The sequence below is a fragment of the Gymnoscopelus microlampas genome (assembly GCF_963454915.1).
Source record: "Gymnoscopelus microlampas genome assembly, chromosome: 6".
Lineage (NCBI taxonomy): Eukaryota > Metazoa > Chordata > Actinopteri > Myctophiformes > Myctophidae > Gymnoscopelus > Gymnoscopelus microlampas.
The window spans coordinates 23,101,089-23,116,685 of record NC_139943.1 but is presented as its reverse complement, the minus strand read 5'-3'; the positions used below and the strand labels follow the sequence as shown (position 1 = coordinate 23,116,685).

The 15,597-nt window shown below is 43.4% G+C and overlaps 1 protein-coding gene across 8 annotated transcripts in view; it reads left to right on the top strand.

The window, feature by feature from the left end:
• Positions 1 to 14,800, top strand: part of phf21ab (PHD finger protein 21Ab) — a 37,529-nt gene extending 22,729 nt beyond the window's left edge. For 6 of the 8 annotated variants that reach the window (XM_084059113.1, XM_084059115.1, XM_084059109.1 and 3 more), the window contains 9 exons: positions 140 to 265; positions 902 to 953; positions 1,079 to 1,158; positions 1,505 to 1,565; positions 4,953 to 5,092; positions 5,592 to 5,747; positions 6,126 to 6,201; positions 6,438 to 6,541; positions 6,935 to 14,800. In XM_084059113.1, coding sequence (XP_083915239.1) covers positions 140 to 265; positions 902 to 953; positions 1,079 to 1,158; positions 1,505 to 1,565; positions 4,953 to 5,092; positions 5,592 to 5,747; positions 6,126 to 6,201; positions 6,438 to 6,541; positions 6,935 to 8,668 — 2,529 coding nt within the window. In that variant the 3' untranslated portion in view covers positions 8,669 to 14,800. The remainder of the gene's footprint in view (positions 1 to 139; positions 266 to 901; positions 954 to 1,078; positions 1,159 to 1,504; positions 1,566 to 4,952; positions 5,093 to 5,591; positions 5,748 to 6,125; positions 6,202 to 6,437; positions 6,542 to 6,934) is intronic. The other 2 variants (XM_084059114.1, XM_084059116.1) reach the window with 2 other exon arrangements.
• The last annotated feature ends 797 nt before the right edge of the window (positions 14,801 to 15,597 follow it).

Sequence of the window (15,597 nt, the reverse complement as noted above, 5' to 3'; positions counted from 1 at the left end):
CCTTCCTCCTCTCCTATTCTCCATCTCCTCTCCTCTTTCCTCTCTTACGGTTTCCTTCCTCATCCCTCCTCCTCTTAATCTATCTCCTTCCTCCTTTCTAACACCTCCCCTGTCCTTCCCCCTCGTCTCTCCCCTGCAGACTGTTAAAGTATCAGGAGGAGCAGAGCGGAAGATTGTAGTGAGCCGCCCCTCCTCTTCCTCCACTCCTCCTCTGTCACCTCCTCCTGTTGCTCCTCCCAGACCCAAGAGGGAGGAGAACCCACAGGTACGCTACATTGATTGGTTTCCATGACAGTATGTTTACATGGACTGCAATAATCCGACTATTGGCCTTATTCTATATAAGACAACATTTTGATTAAGCTGTTTATATTGGTTGCTTATAGAACTATTTCATTCAAATTCCTGTTTACATGCTCTGGAGCACGGCCCGATTAATGACTGCATGACTGCAAACAAGTTTGCAACCGATATAAGATAGAGCCTGTTGTATAGGTCTCACAATATGATGCGAAAAACCCAATTTGAGGCATAGTTTGATTACGGTAAACTATGAACTTATTCAGGTTACTTACTTTACTTTTTACTTTTTGCAGTTTCTTATTCAGGCCATGTGTCTGAATAAGGTTAATTTGCAGTACATGTAAATGTACAGTAGTCAATAGTACTGACTCTGTGATGAAGGTAATGATTCCATGATGTTGATAATGACTCCGTAACAACCACACTGACACCCTGACAATGGTACTGATTCCATGACAACAATATTGACTTTGCAACCATGCTTATTCTATGACAATGGTCCTGTCTCCATGATACCTACTTGTGATGGAATCTGATTGGCTAGACCCTTGTGGAATATGATGATAACTTTTGTATTTAATTTAAATAACATTTTTAGAAACTGGCCTTCATGGTGTCACTGGGCCTGGTAACGCATGACCATCTAGAGGGTAAGTCATTGGTCAGATCACATATTATGCACATTAAGATATGACACTGTCAGACTTTTTCCCCTGAAGCTGTTGCATTTTGAAATTCATTCAAATTCTGTTTTAAACAACTTCTGTTCTTGCAGAGATTCAGAGCAGACGTCAAGAGAGGAAGCGAAGGACAACAGCCAACCCAGTTTACAGTGGAGCCGTGTTCGAACCTGAGGTACAAGTTCAACACTTGTACAGTTTGTACATAATGTTCAGCTTCACTTAAGGACGGGCTTTAAACTGAATTGGTCATTTACTGAACATCAGATTCTGTCTGCAAAGCTATAATGACTTGTACAGTATCTGAATAGTGAACAAGTTCTAGAATAAGTACTGTTGAGAGCCAGATTAGTGGAGTTTGCTCGGTTTTGCAGGCTTTAGCCCTTAATATATGTCAAGTATTAATGGTACAAAACTTCTACTGAATTCTACGTTTGATCCTTCATTGCATACAGTAGTTTACATAGACATTTTATTTATTTAGATAAATATGTGTGAATCCATGTTGTTCTTATTTGCAGAGGAAGAAGACTGCTGTGAGTTATCTGAACAGTCCTCTGCACCAGGGAACCAGGAAGAGAGGTCAGTACCACCAACACGGCTATCCCACAATGCATTTCTGTCTAACGTTTTTAGATACTGAATTGCTTCGTCTGAAAGCTAGATGATGTCGTTTCTTCTTCCGTTTGACCTTCTAGTGATAGATTAATTGTATCATTGTATGAATCCTCTAAGATTTAAAATCGGTAAAATAAAATAACATTTAACACATTTATGTTTAGTTTTAGGCAACAAATAGTTCCAGCAGACAACTTGCTTTGCAACTAAATGCATCGATTAAATAAAATGACAACCGGAATGAGTCTATTTAGTTAGCCCATCAATGCTTTTACCTACCCATTAAGCCTCAGGCTCAAGCTACTTTGAATAATGTTGAAGATGCATGCAAAGGTATTTTCCCTTTTCAAAATTTGACACACAACACCACATAAGGCTTTGGCAGCACAGTAATGTATGTATAATAGTAATCAATTGCTATTAATCTTCTACTTAATTGTATGTTAATTTGTCTGACAGTGGTGCTCAACCTTTTCACGCCGATAACCCCCAAAATAATCATATTTGAACTGGGGACCCCCCCACCCTGACAAGCACTTGGAATGTCAGAGTTGAGGCATTCTATTTAGTTTGACTCGGTTCCACAGATAAATATTGTGAAAATGGCAGATCTACAAACTCACAACGCCTCACAACGAGGCGTTGTGAGCTTTTAGATTGGCTATTTTCACAATGTTCGCTAATTTCTTTTATAATTTGACAATTTGGCCAATGTTTGACCAGTTTTTATAGTTTATTTATTACTTTTGATGCAGTATTGGTCTTTTTGGCCCAGTGACACCATGAAGGCCAGTTTCTAAAAATGTTATTTACCAGGGGGTCCCGACCCACAGGTTGAGAACCACTGGTCTATGCTATTGTGTATTATCTATGTGTAATATTACGTCAATCCAACAAATGTGAAGCTGTTTATAAAGCAATTTTTGATGTGCTTCTCAGTGCAAGTGGACACTGCTGTGAAACACTTCCACACTTTTCTTCTCACCTTCTTTCTTCTCCCTCGCTGTCTGCTTGCTGAATCCTGCTGTTTGAAGTTTCATTTAACCTTCAAGTCTTCATCTCAGCCTCCAGAGCTTTCAGTACCTGACCATAGTTTAAACCTACTTCCTGTCACCCCTTCGTCTGTCAGACTTGTGCAGATCTCAGCTGCTTGGATATATGATGGAAGGAAGGTTGGAGTGTAATATTGTTGGAGCAATGAAACATGGACAACATGGTGACTTTAGTGGATAGAGCAGATGTCATTTTAATGAAAGGTCACAGCAACCAATCCGCCCTTATGCAAGAAACCAATACTTGCTCCCTCATTATAACTCTTAAGAGTGTACAATCCGATAAACAGTAAGTGAACTTCAGATGAAACCATTGGCATTGGCAACACTGCCATAACAAGCAAATTTACATTTTGTTTATGAAATCTAAACCCTTGTAGCTTCCCCTGAAAACATTGAAAGTAGTTCCTGCTGTTTGGCAAAGTATTGGTGGTGTGTGTGTGTGTGGCTGAGGTCTGCTAAGGTCTGCTGAAGTCTGGAGACTTCTGGTGGGTGGAATCAAAGAACTGGAATTGGACAGAATGTGCATGTCTATGTCTAAGAATATCGATAAGCCCAAACCTTATTGATTTTTGGGTCTCAGTAGCTTGGGAACCGTAATCGAACCAGGTTTCGATCCCCATCCCTACCCATAACTGCTGCTCCACTAGTGACATATTAACCCATTTAGACCTGAGGCCGATTTTAAAAACGCCTTCTAAATCCTGACCTAAGTTTTCTGAAAAACTTCAAATATGTATTCAAAAATTACAAAAAAATGTTGTTGCTATATACAGTACATAGCAACAGGAACCCCAAAAGGGGTTCCCGTCCTGAAAGGTATAGTTACAAATAGGGGTTCCCGCCCAAAATGGGTTAATGACAGCCACTGCTCCTAATAGTTGGGATGGGAAAGTGCAGAGGTCAAATTTTATATTTGTGCAAATGTCCTGTAGCAAATAACTCGACAACAAAGGGACACTGTTGTTATTATTATGATTTTGATTATGATGATGATTATTATTATCCTCCTGGCCAAGGGAGATATCCGGCTTTTGGCTTCCAGGCAGGGCTTCTGTGCTTCTTATGGTTGGAGCAGCAGACATTTTTAAGTGTTCCGCTGGGCTAGCTTACATATCTCATCAGGCAGCTGATGTCTGGTAGCTTAAATTAACTAATTGCTAAGAAACACGTATCAAAGTAGTGCGTTACTATGACTAACTGCGTTACTAAGACTTTTGGGGTAATTGATAGTATAATGGCACTGCTATCTCATTTCTGTAATATTACCATTACTAATCAAAGAAATAATCCATTGTTTGTGTAACCTATGTCAGGCTATTATTCCCCCTCTATTGCAATATTCACTCCAAATGTATATTTGTGATTATCCCCTCTAATGCTAATGCTCTGGACAACATGTCTGGTGTACTAGTACAATATTTAAAATTATCCTCTAATCCCGATTGTTTCCGTCAGAGATATCAAAGTACATACGTATTACAATTAGTTGTGAACAGTTAGGCAATCACACCTAGGATTATACTCCTAGCATCACATACATTGTGACAGTTCTTTTCAGTCCCTGAATAAAATTCAAAGACCTGACTTATTTTTCTCCTTGGATGGTTTGGGGCATCATATACGGGTCATCACTAGATGGTCAATTTAGAAAGGACGGAAGTCTGGCCACAGCAACGCCCTCCCCAGATCCTTACCCCAACATTAACCTCACCAAGCAAATGCCTAAACATAACCATGCTAACAGTGCCTAACCTTAAATAAAATTAAGTATTTAGTAATTAGCAAAAGACTTACACGGAAGTAGTAACAAACAACTTTTTTAATGTAACTACAAATATAGAGATTAAGGTATCAGCTGTGTTAAAATGTTAGAAACCCATTTTATGATGTCACTGCTAATAAGCTAATCACAGACCCTGAATTTGTTCCGACCTACATGATGCACTTTCCACCCTAATTACTCAGGTTCACTTAGTCACCACAGCCATTGGATTATCGCGGGGGAATGCCATTTCTCTTCAATTCCAGTTTTGTGAATGCTGGACATTCCTTGCTCTGTCCTACTGTTGCTGCTAGCTTGACGCCATTGTCCAGCACTAACACTGCTATCTGTGCTTCTGACTCCTCATCTTCCTCCTGTCCCTCCTCTTCCTCTCTCACGCTAGCCAACGAAGACTCCCTTTCCAAGGTATGTCAAACAGACATGTTGTGTTCTTCCTCCTTCCCCTCTCCATCTTTCTTTTTTTCTTTTTTTTTTCTTTCTGTCCGTCTTTTTGTCGTCTGTCATCTCATTCAGGTCGTCCTCCCAAATACAGTGGCGTGCCGGAGCCGGGGACTCCGCCCCTGCCCCCGCCCCCTGGCTGTAACTCCGCCTCTTCCCCTGCCCACCACCACCACCACCCCCTCCTCCCCCCGCCAAGCCCCGCCACCGGGGATGTAAGTAACAGCCTGGGGGTGGGGGGCGGGTTCAGACTGACACAAGCCGGACCTCAAACCCCCCCTCCCCCTCCCCCTAGTCAGTTAGACCAATCACAGTTGGAAACCCGACACATCTACAACACACTAATATTTCAGTCCTGTCCTACTCCTATTGGCCCGGTTACCCTGTCAGTCATCTATGACCTCCATGTCCATCCATGTCCACATCAATCATCACTTTTTTTTTTGCCCAAGGCAGCCTTACAAAGTGAACAGTTTCCCTTTAGAGCATCCTCTCCTCTACTGAGTAGGTTCTGAGAAATGTCTTTAAACAAACGACAGGTACGGCAGGCTAGATTAATTTACACACAATTAATCAAACTCCAGACCAACAAAGGCCAAGTTCAGACCAGACCAAATCAAACCACGGCCCTTCCTCCTGCCTCGTCACTCCTGTGGCGATCGGCCGGGGCCCGTACAGGGGCAGGAAACTGATTGGTCCAATTCTTCCTCGCAGGGAGACATCCATGAGGATTTCTGCACTGTGTGCAGACGCAGCGGACAGCTGCTCATGTGCGACACATGCTCACGTGTCTTTCACCTGGACTGCCTGGATCCTCCCCTGAAAACCATTCCTAAAGGCATGTGGATCTGTCCCAAATGTCAAGACCAGGTAAAACACAGCAGACAGACCCCGCAGAAGGCCTGTACAGTCAACAACAGCCGTCCAGAGAGCGAGCAGGTCCCTCTGTAGCCGTATATCACTGTAGAACAGACCTTTTTTTAATAGAAAGGTTTCCACACTGTTCAGTTACTTTGTAAGCCACACACACCCACACACATAACACTGTTCTGTACTTTTTTTCTGTGCCTGTGTCATTCATTCTGTAAGTGTAAAGGCTCAACATCTTTCACATCCATTCAAGTCCATTCACCGTCTGTCCCAGCCTCACCACAGGGTGCAGTCTGGGAACCCCCGGCCCCCCTGCCCCCCTTCCCCTTACCTCCCATGTACCTTGTCACCATGACAACTCTCAGCTTCTCCCTCTAGATCTTGAAAAAAGAGGAGGCTATTCCATGGCCTGGAACCCTGGCTATTGTTCATTCCTACATCGCTTACAAAGAAGGTGAGGCCATAAGAGATGATCAATTTAAAATAATGTCTTCTACTTCTCTTGTTAACTTCTCTTGTCTTGTCACTTCATCCTTACATGATCTTTCTAGGGTCACAAGAATGTTGCCTGGCTACGACTCTCTGGCCATTGTACTCCTTACTATTAATATCTAACCTTGTTGATCTGGAAATTGAAGCGTCATTTATTATTTCCCTTGGTTTTGGTGTTTGTTTGTCTATTTTCTACAGCAAAAGAAGAGGAGAAACTGAAACTTGGGAAGTGGAGTTCTGAACTGAAATTAGAACGTGAGCAGCTGGAACAGAGAGTCAAACTGCTCAGCAACTCCATAACGGTAAGGAAAAAACTGCTCAGCAACTCTGGAACGATTTGGCTGATGCCTGATGGTGAATGAAGGATGGTTGATTAAGTCTACAACTTAAACAGTATTAGTGGTCATCAGTAGATGGCCACGCATGCGTTTCATTAATTAACAAGCAGAATGTTGGCAAATAATTTGGAATATATTACTTTTGAGTAAAAAATGTTTTTTAAATGTTTCCTTAAAACTACTCATACAAGTTACATTTATTCAAAACGTTGCTTAAGTAAATCTAACTGACTAAATGTAACTTATTACTATCCACTTCTGGGGGGGTTCTCATGTGACTTCAGTCCTGTCTAAAGTAATCTAGTGACAACCGGTAACATTCCTTTGACATTGTGTCTCTGTGCTCCCCTTCAATAGAAATGTATGGAGACCAAGAACGGCATTCTGTCTAGACAGAAGGAAATGCAGTTTTCGCTGGACAAGGTAAAACATCTAGTCCGCCTCATTCAGGCCTTCAACTTCAACCAGGCCCTGGGAGAGAGCCAGTCCCAAGGGCCCGATATAGTCAGGGCTCAGGGCCCCGATACAGCCAGGGCTCTGGGACCCGATACAGCCAGGGCTCTCGGACCCGATACAGCCAGGGCTCTGGGACCCTATACAGCCAGTGCGCAGGGCCCCGATACAGCAAGGGCTCAGGGACCCGATACAGCCAGGGCTCAGGGACCCGATACAGCCAGGGCTCACGGACCCGATACAGCCAGGGCGCAGGAACCCGATACAGCCAGGGCTCACGGACCCGATACAGCCAGGGCGCAGGGACCCGATACAGCCAGGGCGCAGGTCCCCGACACAGCCAGGGCGCAGGTCCCCGACACAGCCAGGGCGCAGGTCCCCGATACAGCCAGGGCGCAGGTCCCCGACACAGCCAGGGCGCAGGTCCCCGATACAGCCAGGGCGCAGGTCCCCGACACAGCCAGGGCGCAGGGACCCGATACAGCCAGGGCGCAGGGACCCGATGCAGCCAGGGCGCAGGTCCCCGATGCAGCCAGGGCGCAGGTCCCCGATGCAGCCAGGGCGCAGGTCCCCGATACAGCCAGGGCGCAGGTCCCCGATACAGCCAGGGCGCAGGTCCCCGATACAGCCAGGGCGCAGGTCCCCGATACAGCCAAGGCTCAGGGACACGATACAGCCAGGGCTCAGGGACCCGATGCAGCCACGGCCCAGGGACCTGATACAGCCAGGAGCCAGAGTGCCGACACAGCCAGGGTCCCAGGGACTGACACAGCCAGGGTCCCGGGGACTGACACAGCAAGGGTCCCGGGGGCTGACATAGCCATGGTCCCGGGGGCTGATACAGCCAGAGTCCCGGGGGCTGACACAGCCAGGGGCCAGGGAACCGACACAGCCAGGGGCCAGGGAGCCGACACAGCCAGGGGCCAGGGAGCCGACACAGCCAGGGGCCAGGGAGCCGACACAGCCAGCGCCCATGTTGACGACACAGCCAGCGTCCATGTTGCCGACACAGCTAGGGGCCAGGAGTCTGACATGGCCAGGGGCCAGGACACCGACACAGCTAGGGGCCAGGAGGTCGACACAGCCAGGGGCCAGTCCAAGGATGTGCGCGTGGTCAGCAGTGTGGCAGTGACCATTGGTGTGGGTGAAGTCAGCTGTGTGGGTGGGGCCAGTTATGTCTCTGATGAGAAGGCTGATGGAGAGAGAAAGGAGGAGGAGGAGGATGGAGGTGCTGAAAGCAGCAGCCAGACAGGAGGAGTCGTCTCTGAGACAGGTGGAGGTGACAGCGAGGGTAAGGCTCCTCCACAGGAACCTGCCAGCCAATCGGCTAACAGCCCTGCTAGGGTGGGACTTGGGGTGGGTTTAGTGGTGAGGGTGGAGACTGAAGCCGGCCAATTGGCCAACCCTGACCCGGGCTCCTCCTTGGTGGCAGTTACAGTAGCAACGACCAACGGCTGCTCCGACAGTGGGTCTAGCCACACCCCTAACATTTCTGACACGAAGATGGCCGCCGGCAGCCCAGAGACTGTAGTGGAGACGAAACAGGAAGAGGTCGCTAACGGCAACAACGGCAAAACCTCAGAACCTTCCCAGCATTCTTTGCCAGCCCTGCTCAGCAGTGCGGACAGTAAAAAGTAAAAAGAAAAAAACGCTAACGTCTCTGAGCTGCCGAATCTAAAACATATATATAAAAAAACAACAAAAAAGACTTTTCGCTTGCGCCGTATGGCGCCCTGAAGTTGCCAATCTGTATAAATGTTGTTTGTTTGCATCGTATTGTCAGACTGTGTCAGTGGTAGAGCCACAGCCCAGCTCACATAACCCACGAACCCCAAAGGTTAACGGTTATTCCCAGTGTTGTCATGCCAACAAGTAGGAAAATGTATGGAGGGAAACGTGAAAGGTTGATTTGAGCCGCTGCGACACCAGTGTGTGCCTGCTACTACAGCGGGAGTGGGCGGGGGTTTGTAAAGGAGGCCTCATTTAAAAGGTGTGGGGTTCTACTGTGGGTGGGGCTCTGAGGGAGCAGGGCTATGATGACAAGCAGGCTTCTAGAGCTGTCATTCGGTGAGGGAACTCATGGCTCTTTTCGACTATGAAGGGAAACCTAGAACCTTCCATATCCTGAAACTCCAGAACCTGTGAAGTTCTGTGATGTTTTGTTTGCTTTTGTTTACGTTTCTATTATAACCAGAACCACCCCTGAAGGGGGAGTTACGTCATTAAATAATTAATAAAAAAAAGGTTTGTACAAGCTCTCAACGCGTCGCAATGTGACAACGTCGTGAACTTTTAGATTGGCAATTTTCTAAACATTTTGAAAGTATGAGTTCTGGGTTCCCAGGGTCAGGGTCAGTACCACCTCCTGAGCAGGGCCCAAGTTAGGTTCTGAGAACCTTATCTGAAACTGAGCCGTAGCGTATGGAAACAAATCCAGAACCTGTGAAATGTGTTTCATGGCACGGTTCACTGAGTTCTTGTAGTCGAAAAGAGCCATAAATTAGGTGCAGTTCTGGTGCTGTCTAAAGAGGTGTGGGTGGTGGGGTTTGGCTGTGGGTGTGGTTCAGTGCCCCAGGGCATTGAACTAGACCCCTCTCATCCTTAATGTCACCACTTGATGCACCAGTTCCATGCCCTCTATTCAGTATTTTTTTATAACGCCAGGGGTTGGACGTTCATGGCAATTCAACAGACAGTTGCCTACCCCCACCCCCAGCCCACCACTTCAGGCAGAATCAGACGCTAAAGAGTTAATACTTAAAAGGTTTGGTGCTGTAGAAGGCTGAGCTAGCTAGCGAGGGAGGATGGGGGTTTGTGTCGATATGAAGAGGAAATTGAATGCGTGTGGTTAGCCTAACAGATGTTTTCAGTGGTGTCGGTCAAGTGTAGTGATTGAGTTTCATTTTGTGAGTCAAGTGTGTCAACTGTGAGCACTAAATGTGAAAAATTGCAATATTGCAATGTCAACACACAAAACTTATCTATCTGGGCTGTGTTTGTTCTTTTTTTTTATAGGAAAAGATATTCAGGTCTTCCTAGTCTCCAGAAATAAGTGCTTTCTGTGTCCTTGAACCCAGTCTGTAGTGAAAGATGTACGTATGTTGGACTGGCGTTGTTTAACACAAAGGAATCCTCTTTTAAAAGTGGTGATCCTTGCATTCTGTATATTTCTGTTGAATTCTGAACTGCCAAAATGCTATTGTATCCAAATCCAGCAGGGACAAAGTCTACTTACTGTATTGAGAGATCAAGTGATCAAGTTGATTGACATTGTGTAGTTAAGAATCTTATACCATTTCCCCCCCAGACACACAGGAGAGAGAGAGGGAGAGCACGATAAACAATAACCTAAAAGTTACTTTTTTTTCCTCGATGAGGGAGGGTTTGTTGTATGAACCTGCTGTGAAGGGAGAAATACCACAAACCCTCAGACTTAAAGCACAAGCTTGCTGCATAACAAATAAGTGCTGAAGAGCTTTTTGTACGTTACATATGGAACTAAAACAGAGTATGCATCTCTTTGTTGTAATGTGAGTTTATCCCCAACTTGCCAATATTTTTGTATGACTGAAACCTGCTCCTGTCTGTCTAGTTCATGTTTCAGGAGGAATGCCTGAACTTAATCACCCCTCTCGCAACACACACACACACACACACACACACACACGCGCATACTCTCACATACTTTTTCTGTATGGAACATATACATATCAGTCACTGGGCTGAAATTGGGTGAGTTCATTTGGCCCTGTCTTTCAGATAAATTGATCTTGACTGATCGGAAATTCTGATTGGCTGATAGGCTATGATCGTTAACAAACCCTTTGATCTGTGTGCCTCGAGTTGCAATGAACTCTGTAGAATATTTAGCTTAATTTGAATATTACAGTCACTATAATGTGTATTCATCATCCTTGATTTTTTTTTTTACATGTTTGGTTTTGCTACAAAATGGAATCAGAATAATATCCTTTGGATGATTGGTCTGAGTAAATATGTAAAGAATTGTAGAAATGGAGGTGGATTGGATATGATGTAGAGATTCTGAAGACCTTTATCTAGCAAAACAAGTGATTAAGAAATTAAGGATGTGGTACTGTTCCATATCAATATGATATTATGTTGACCATATCAGCATATCCTAGCCACCATCTGATTGGCTAACACAGCATGTCAATCAGACTTCAGCCAGACGGCCCCCAGACAGGAATTTCCACAGACATCTGTTGGAGGAAACATTGTCTTCATGTTCTGGTACAACATGTTGTTCTGTGATTAATGTCTCCCCCTCTTGATATTTACTGATTTGAGCCATTTTATTATTGAAGGGAATGGACTGTTTGACCAAAAGATGCAATTCTAACTCTATAACACAACTACAATCTTTTTTTCTTTTTTTTTTTGTTATTTTTAACGACAGATCCTTGAGAATTTCATGCATAATTTTTCTCTTGCATGTGTGTCAACTGCTCTGGACAGGAACAATCCTCAGTGAGTTAGTGACATCACGTCCTTGTACATGTTTAAACACGGCGTCTGTGGCTGGTTCCCTCTCTAGGTACATGGAGTGCCTTTCTTTCTTCAAACAGCAGATTTAATATTTGTCTTGACTTGTTGCACTGTGACTCATTTAAACCTTACTAACGCTACAAACAGCTACTCCTCTACAGCCCTCTGTCTGTCTGTCTCTCTGATTGTTCCTGTCTATTTGTCCGTCTGTCTGTCTGTCTGTTCATCTGTATTTCTCCTTCCATCCTGTCTTGTCTGTTCCACATTTAGAGCACAACATAGATCCAGTCTCTCTTCACTTTTAGACTGCAGGTTGTCAATGCAAGTTGGAACTTTATTTCCCAGGATGCTGTTGATTTGATCAGATAGTGATTTTTGTGTTGGGATTAGCAGTTGCCTTAAATCTGTTTCCTTTATTCTTTTTTAAAGATCTGACTTTCAGGTTTGCACCTTCTGTCAGTAAATGGTTGTCATGGTGACTAGAGGGTTTGTCTTATTTTAAGCACTTTTCGTTTTGGCCAGTATTAATATTAATTTTAATATTAATAACATCTCTACTGAAGGCTGGTCTCAATCCATCTATTTTCTGTCAAATTGCTCATCCTTTCCTCACAATGGAGTTTGAACCCATTTAGACCTGGCATTATACCTGGGATTAGTGATGAAATGAAATGTTATAAAACCACATACAACTACTATGTCAAAGGAAGCAGGTAATGGACCTGAAGAACAAAAAAAAGAAGATAATATTAACTAGCAGTTGAGTTTTTTAAATTGTGATTTATAAAAAAAAAAGTCAGATGATTGTGTTTATAGAAAATAATAGTGTACTGTATGTGCTTGTCCTCTTTCTAAAATATGTAAATAATAGGAGGAAGTCACAAGCACAGCAGGTTGTATTTTGCATGAGAAAAAGAGATCTGATTTCAGTGTATACACCAGGAACACATTTTAATTGTAAGGTGTAAATGGGAATTTGGATAAATATGCAGATGTGAGACAAGTTGATGCCAGGTGTAAACAGGGTTCAAGATTTCAATGTGTTGAATCTAAGTCAGGCCATGTTGACTGCGTACATTTGGAATGAACAAACAAAACCGCACGCTGATTGGTCAGAACAAGGCCCAACGAGCAACCAATCTGACCAATCAGCAAGGTGGAAAGCATGCCTTCTTATGCAAGTTTTTATACAACATTTTGTCAAACCTTTTTGATATACATATTATGCTTTGGGGCTTTAATTTTGTAAACCTTTTATTATAATTTTGTATTTGAAATTCACTTTTCACTTTATTTGACCTTGTGGTAACAACGATTTAACAGGGCAGTCAGCCTCTACAACTACACCCTCTATAGATGCACCATATTTGAACAACCTAGCCACACCCTTGGAAATTACACCATGTACAACTATACTTTCTACAACTGCACACAGTACACAATACCACACTTCTCACTATCATGTCAACTATGTTGCATGTTAACATGCTATCAGTAACATTACTAACAGGTGAATCATTTTACCATGTTATCTTAGGTAACTATGTTACTAATATGTTTACCAAGTTATTGTTCCTAACATGCAAACTATGGTATTCGCATAGTTACTACATACACTATATCAGTGGACACCCTTTCTAATAAGTGTTTCTAATTAATACCCTTGGTTCCAGTGAATGGAGATTTTATGCTACAGCTGCAATGACATTCATCTAGACAATTGTGTGCTTCCAATTTTGTGGCAACAGGCTGTTTCCTGTTTCAAAATGACAATATAACATTCTCAACTGTTCTGGAATGCATTTAACTAATTGGAACATTGCTGCTGCAATTTGCCTCCATTCAGCCACAAGAGCAGTGGTTGGACACTTGATGTTGGGCTATTACGTCTGGCTTGCATTTGGTGTTCAAGCCTGGGGGCAGGGGGAGATTGTCCGCAAACTGATGCCTCAAAATTGGAAGCACACATTTGTCTGTCATTGTAGCTCCATTTGCTGCAATAAAGGCCATTTATTAGATACATTAATTACAAAGGGTGTCCACTGATGTTGTTGTCATATAGTGTATGTTCTATGTGGTGTTTTTATTGTGTTAAGCCGACACAGCTCTCCATCCAGAGGCTTGCTGGGAAACCAGGAAAGCTCATTGTCTTGCCTCAGTCTGTCCTGCACAGACAGCACTAATCGATTTCCAAAAATAACTGATCTTTTTGACCACCATCACCGTCGTGCGATGGAGTATAAATTAAGCTTAAATGTCTGTCCAATGTAGAAACCCGCGCTAATCATGAACTTTGACATTTATTATGCACCGTTGTTCTGTGCTGTCTGTCTGCAGGACTGAATCTTTTTCAAGGTTTGGTTGATGCACAACGCTGGTTGGCGTTGGTGGAGAGGTCCATGTTTCTCTAGAATAGATGAGAACAACCCCTTCGTTTCTATCCTCAGACTATACAAACCAGTATATCCAAAGAACATTTGAAATGTACTTTATTTTTTATTCTTTTATCTGGAAGCCTGCATGTATGTATTGGCTACATATCTGCCGGCTGGCTGTCACTTCTCAGCATTGTGTGCATTCACCAAAACTTCTCTCGGCATCTTCTATCAAACAGGAATTAAAAAGGGGAAAACAATTATTTTTATGCATTTCATAGATAAGATTCATCTCCAGTTTGATTGTTTTTTTTATTGATTTAGCAGAGTGTTGTTGTTGTTGTGTTTGGGGTTTGTTCTCCAGATGATGGCAGTCATGACTGTGGCCTTCTAGTGTTGTCCATCGACTCTCATCCTATCACCCCTCCGTCATTCACACCTTCAGCTTTTTTACCTCATCCACTGCTGAGTCCGTTGGGGGTGTATTGAGTGCAAAAAATAAAAAATGTCTTTTTTAATTATCTTCCATTTTGGTGAGATGCATTGTAGCGATACAAGTACAGTACCAGTTCATCTGCTGTGCTGAATAATGTGTAAATTGGTAAATTACACAATCTGAATATTTGTATAATTGTTTGTATTTTTTCATAATAATTTTGGAAAGGACTGTGTTTAATTTTTCAACTTTTTTTTTCTTTTCTTTTTCTGTTCCAGAAGTTGTTTTTGTGTTGGCCTGTTGTCATTGGTCTGCTGGGTTTCTTACCTCCGTCTTGTATGCAGTGTTTAGACAATACTGTAGGGCACATGGGGACACATTGATATTAGGAGCATTTGATCAATTTGTATTTATTTATTTTATCATTTTGTTAATAAATTGTGAAAATCAGCAGTTGTGGCTTTGTTCTTAAGGATCTTTTGAGCTGTTGTTCTGAGGCACTGGTTTGCAGCGTAAGATCCTAGGTATCCTTGAGAGGTCCCCAGCTATGATTGATAGGAACCAAATGGACACTTGCGGCCTGATCAATAACTCTGAGCATGAACAAATGGCACGAAATGGACCTCCATTTGGTTCCATCTGTACATGTGCCAAGTTTAATTATATTATTTTTACAGTGTAGATTGGGGTCCCAAAGATTTAAAATGGCTTTTATCAATTGTAAATAAACCGGGGCTCCTTGAATTTAAAAGGGTTGAGAATTACTGCATAATCTGTTGAAGTTGGGATAAGATATGTTCATTCATTGTGTTATAGCCTAGACAGTAGATTGTTGAGGAGAGGGACATTTTTGACATTGGCTGTTAGGCTGCTGATGGATCATCAACCAATAAGACCTTATCACGACGTCATGGGATCGAATCCCAAAGTCTCACTCCACTGTCTAATGCAGTGGTTCTCGGGGCCCATGGGCCCTCAGGGTTCCTTGAGGGGGTTCCAAATGGACCCTTACAGCCAGGTCTGTAACTCTGAGAGTGTACAAATGGATCCTTACGGGTCAATTTGGTTCCATTTGCACACTCTCAGAGTTGTGGGGGTGTTTGAAATTAAAAGGTTTGAGAACCACTGGTCTAATGACAGAAATGCCTCAACAAAATGAAACCAAAAAGAAATGTGGCAGACAGTGTGTGGCCAGCTATGGCAGAGGGCGCTCCGAGGTGGGCTACGGGGGACCTAGAAAAGCCGAA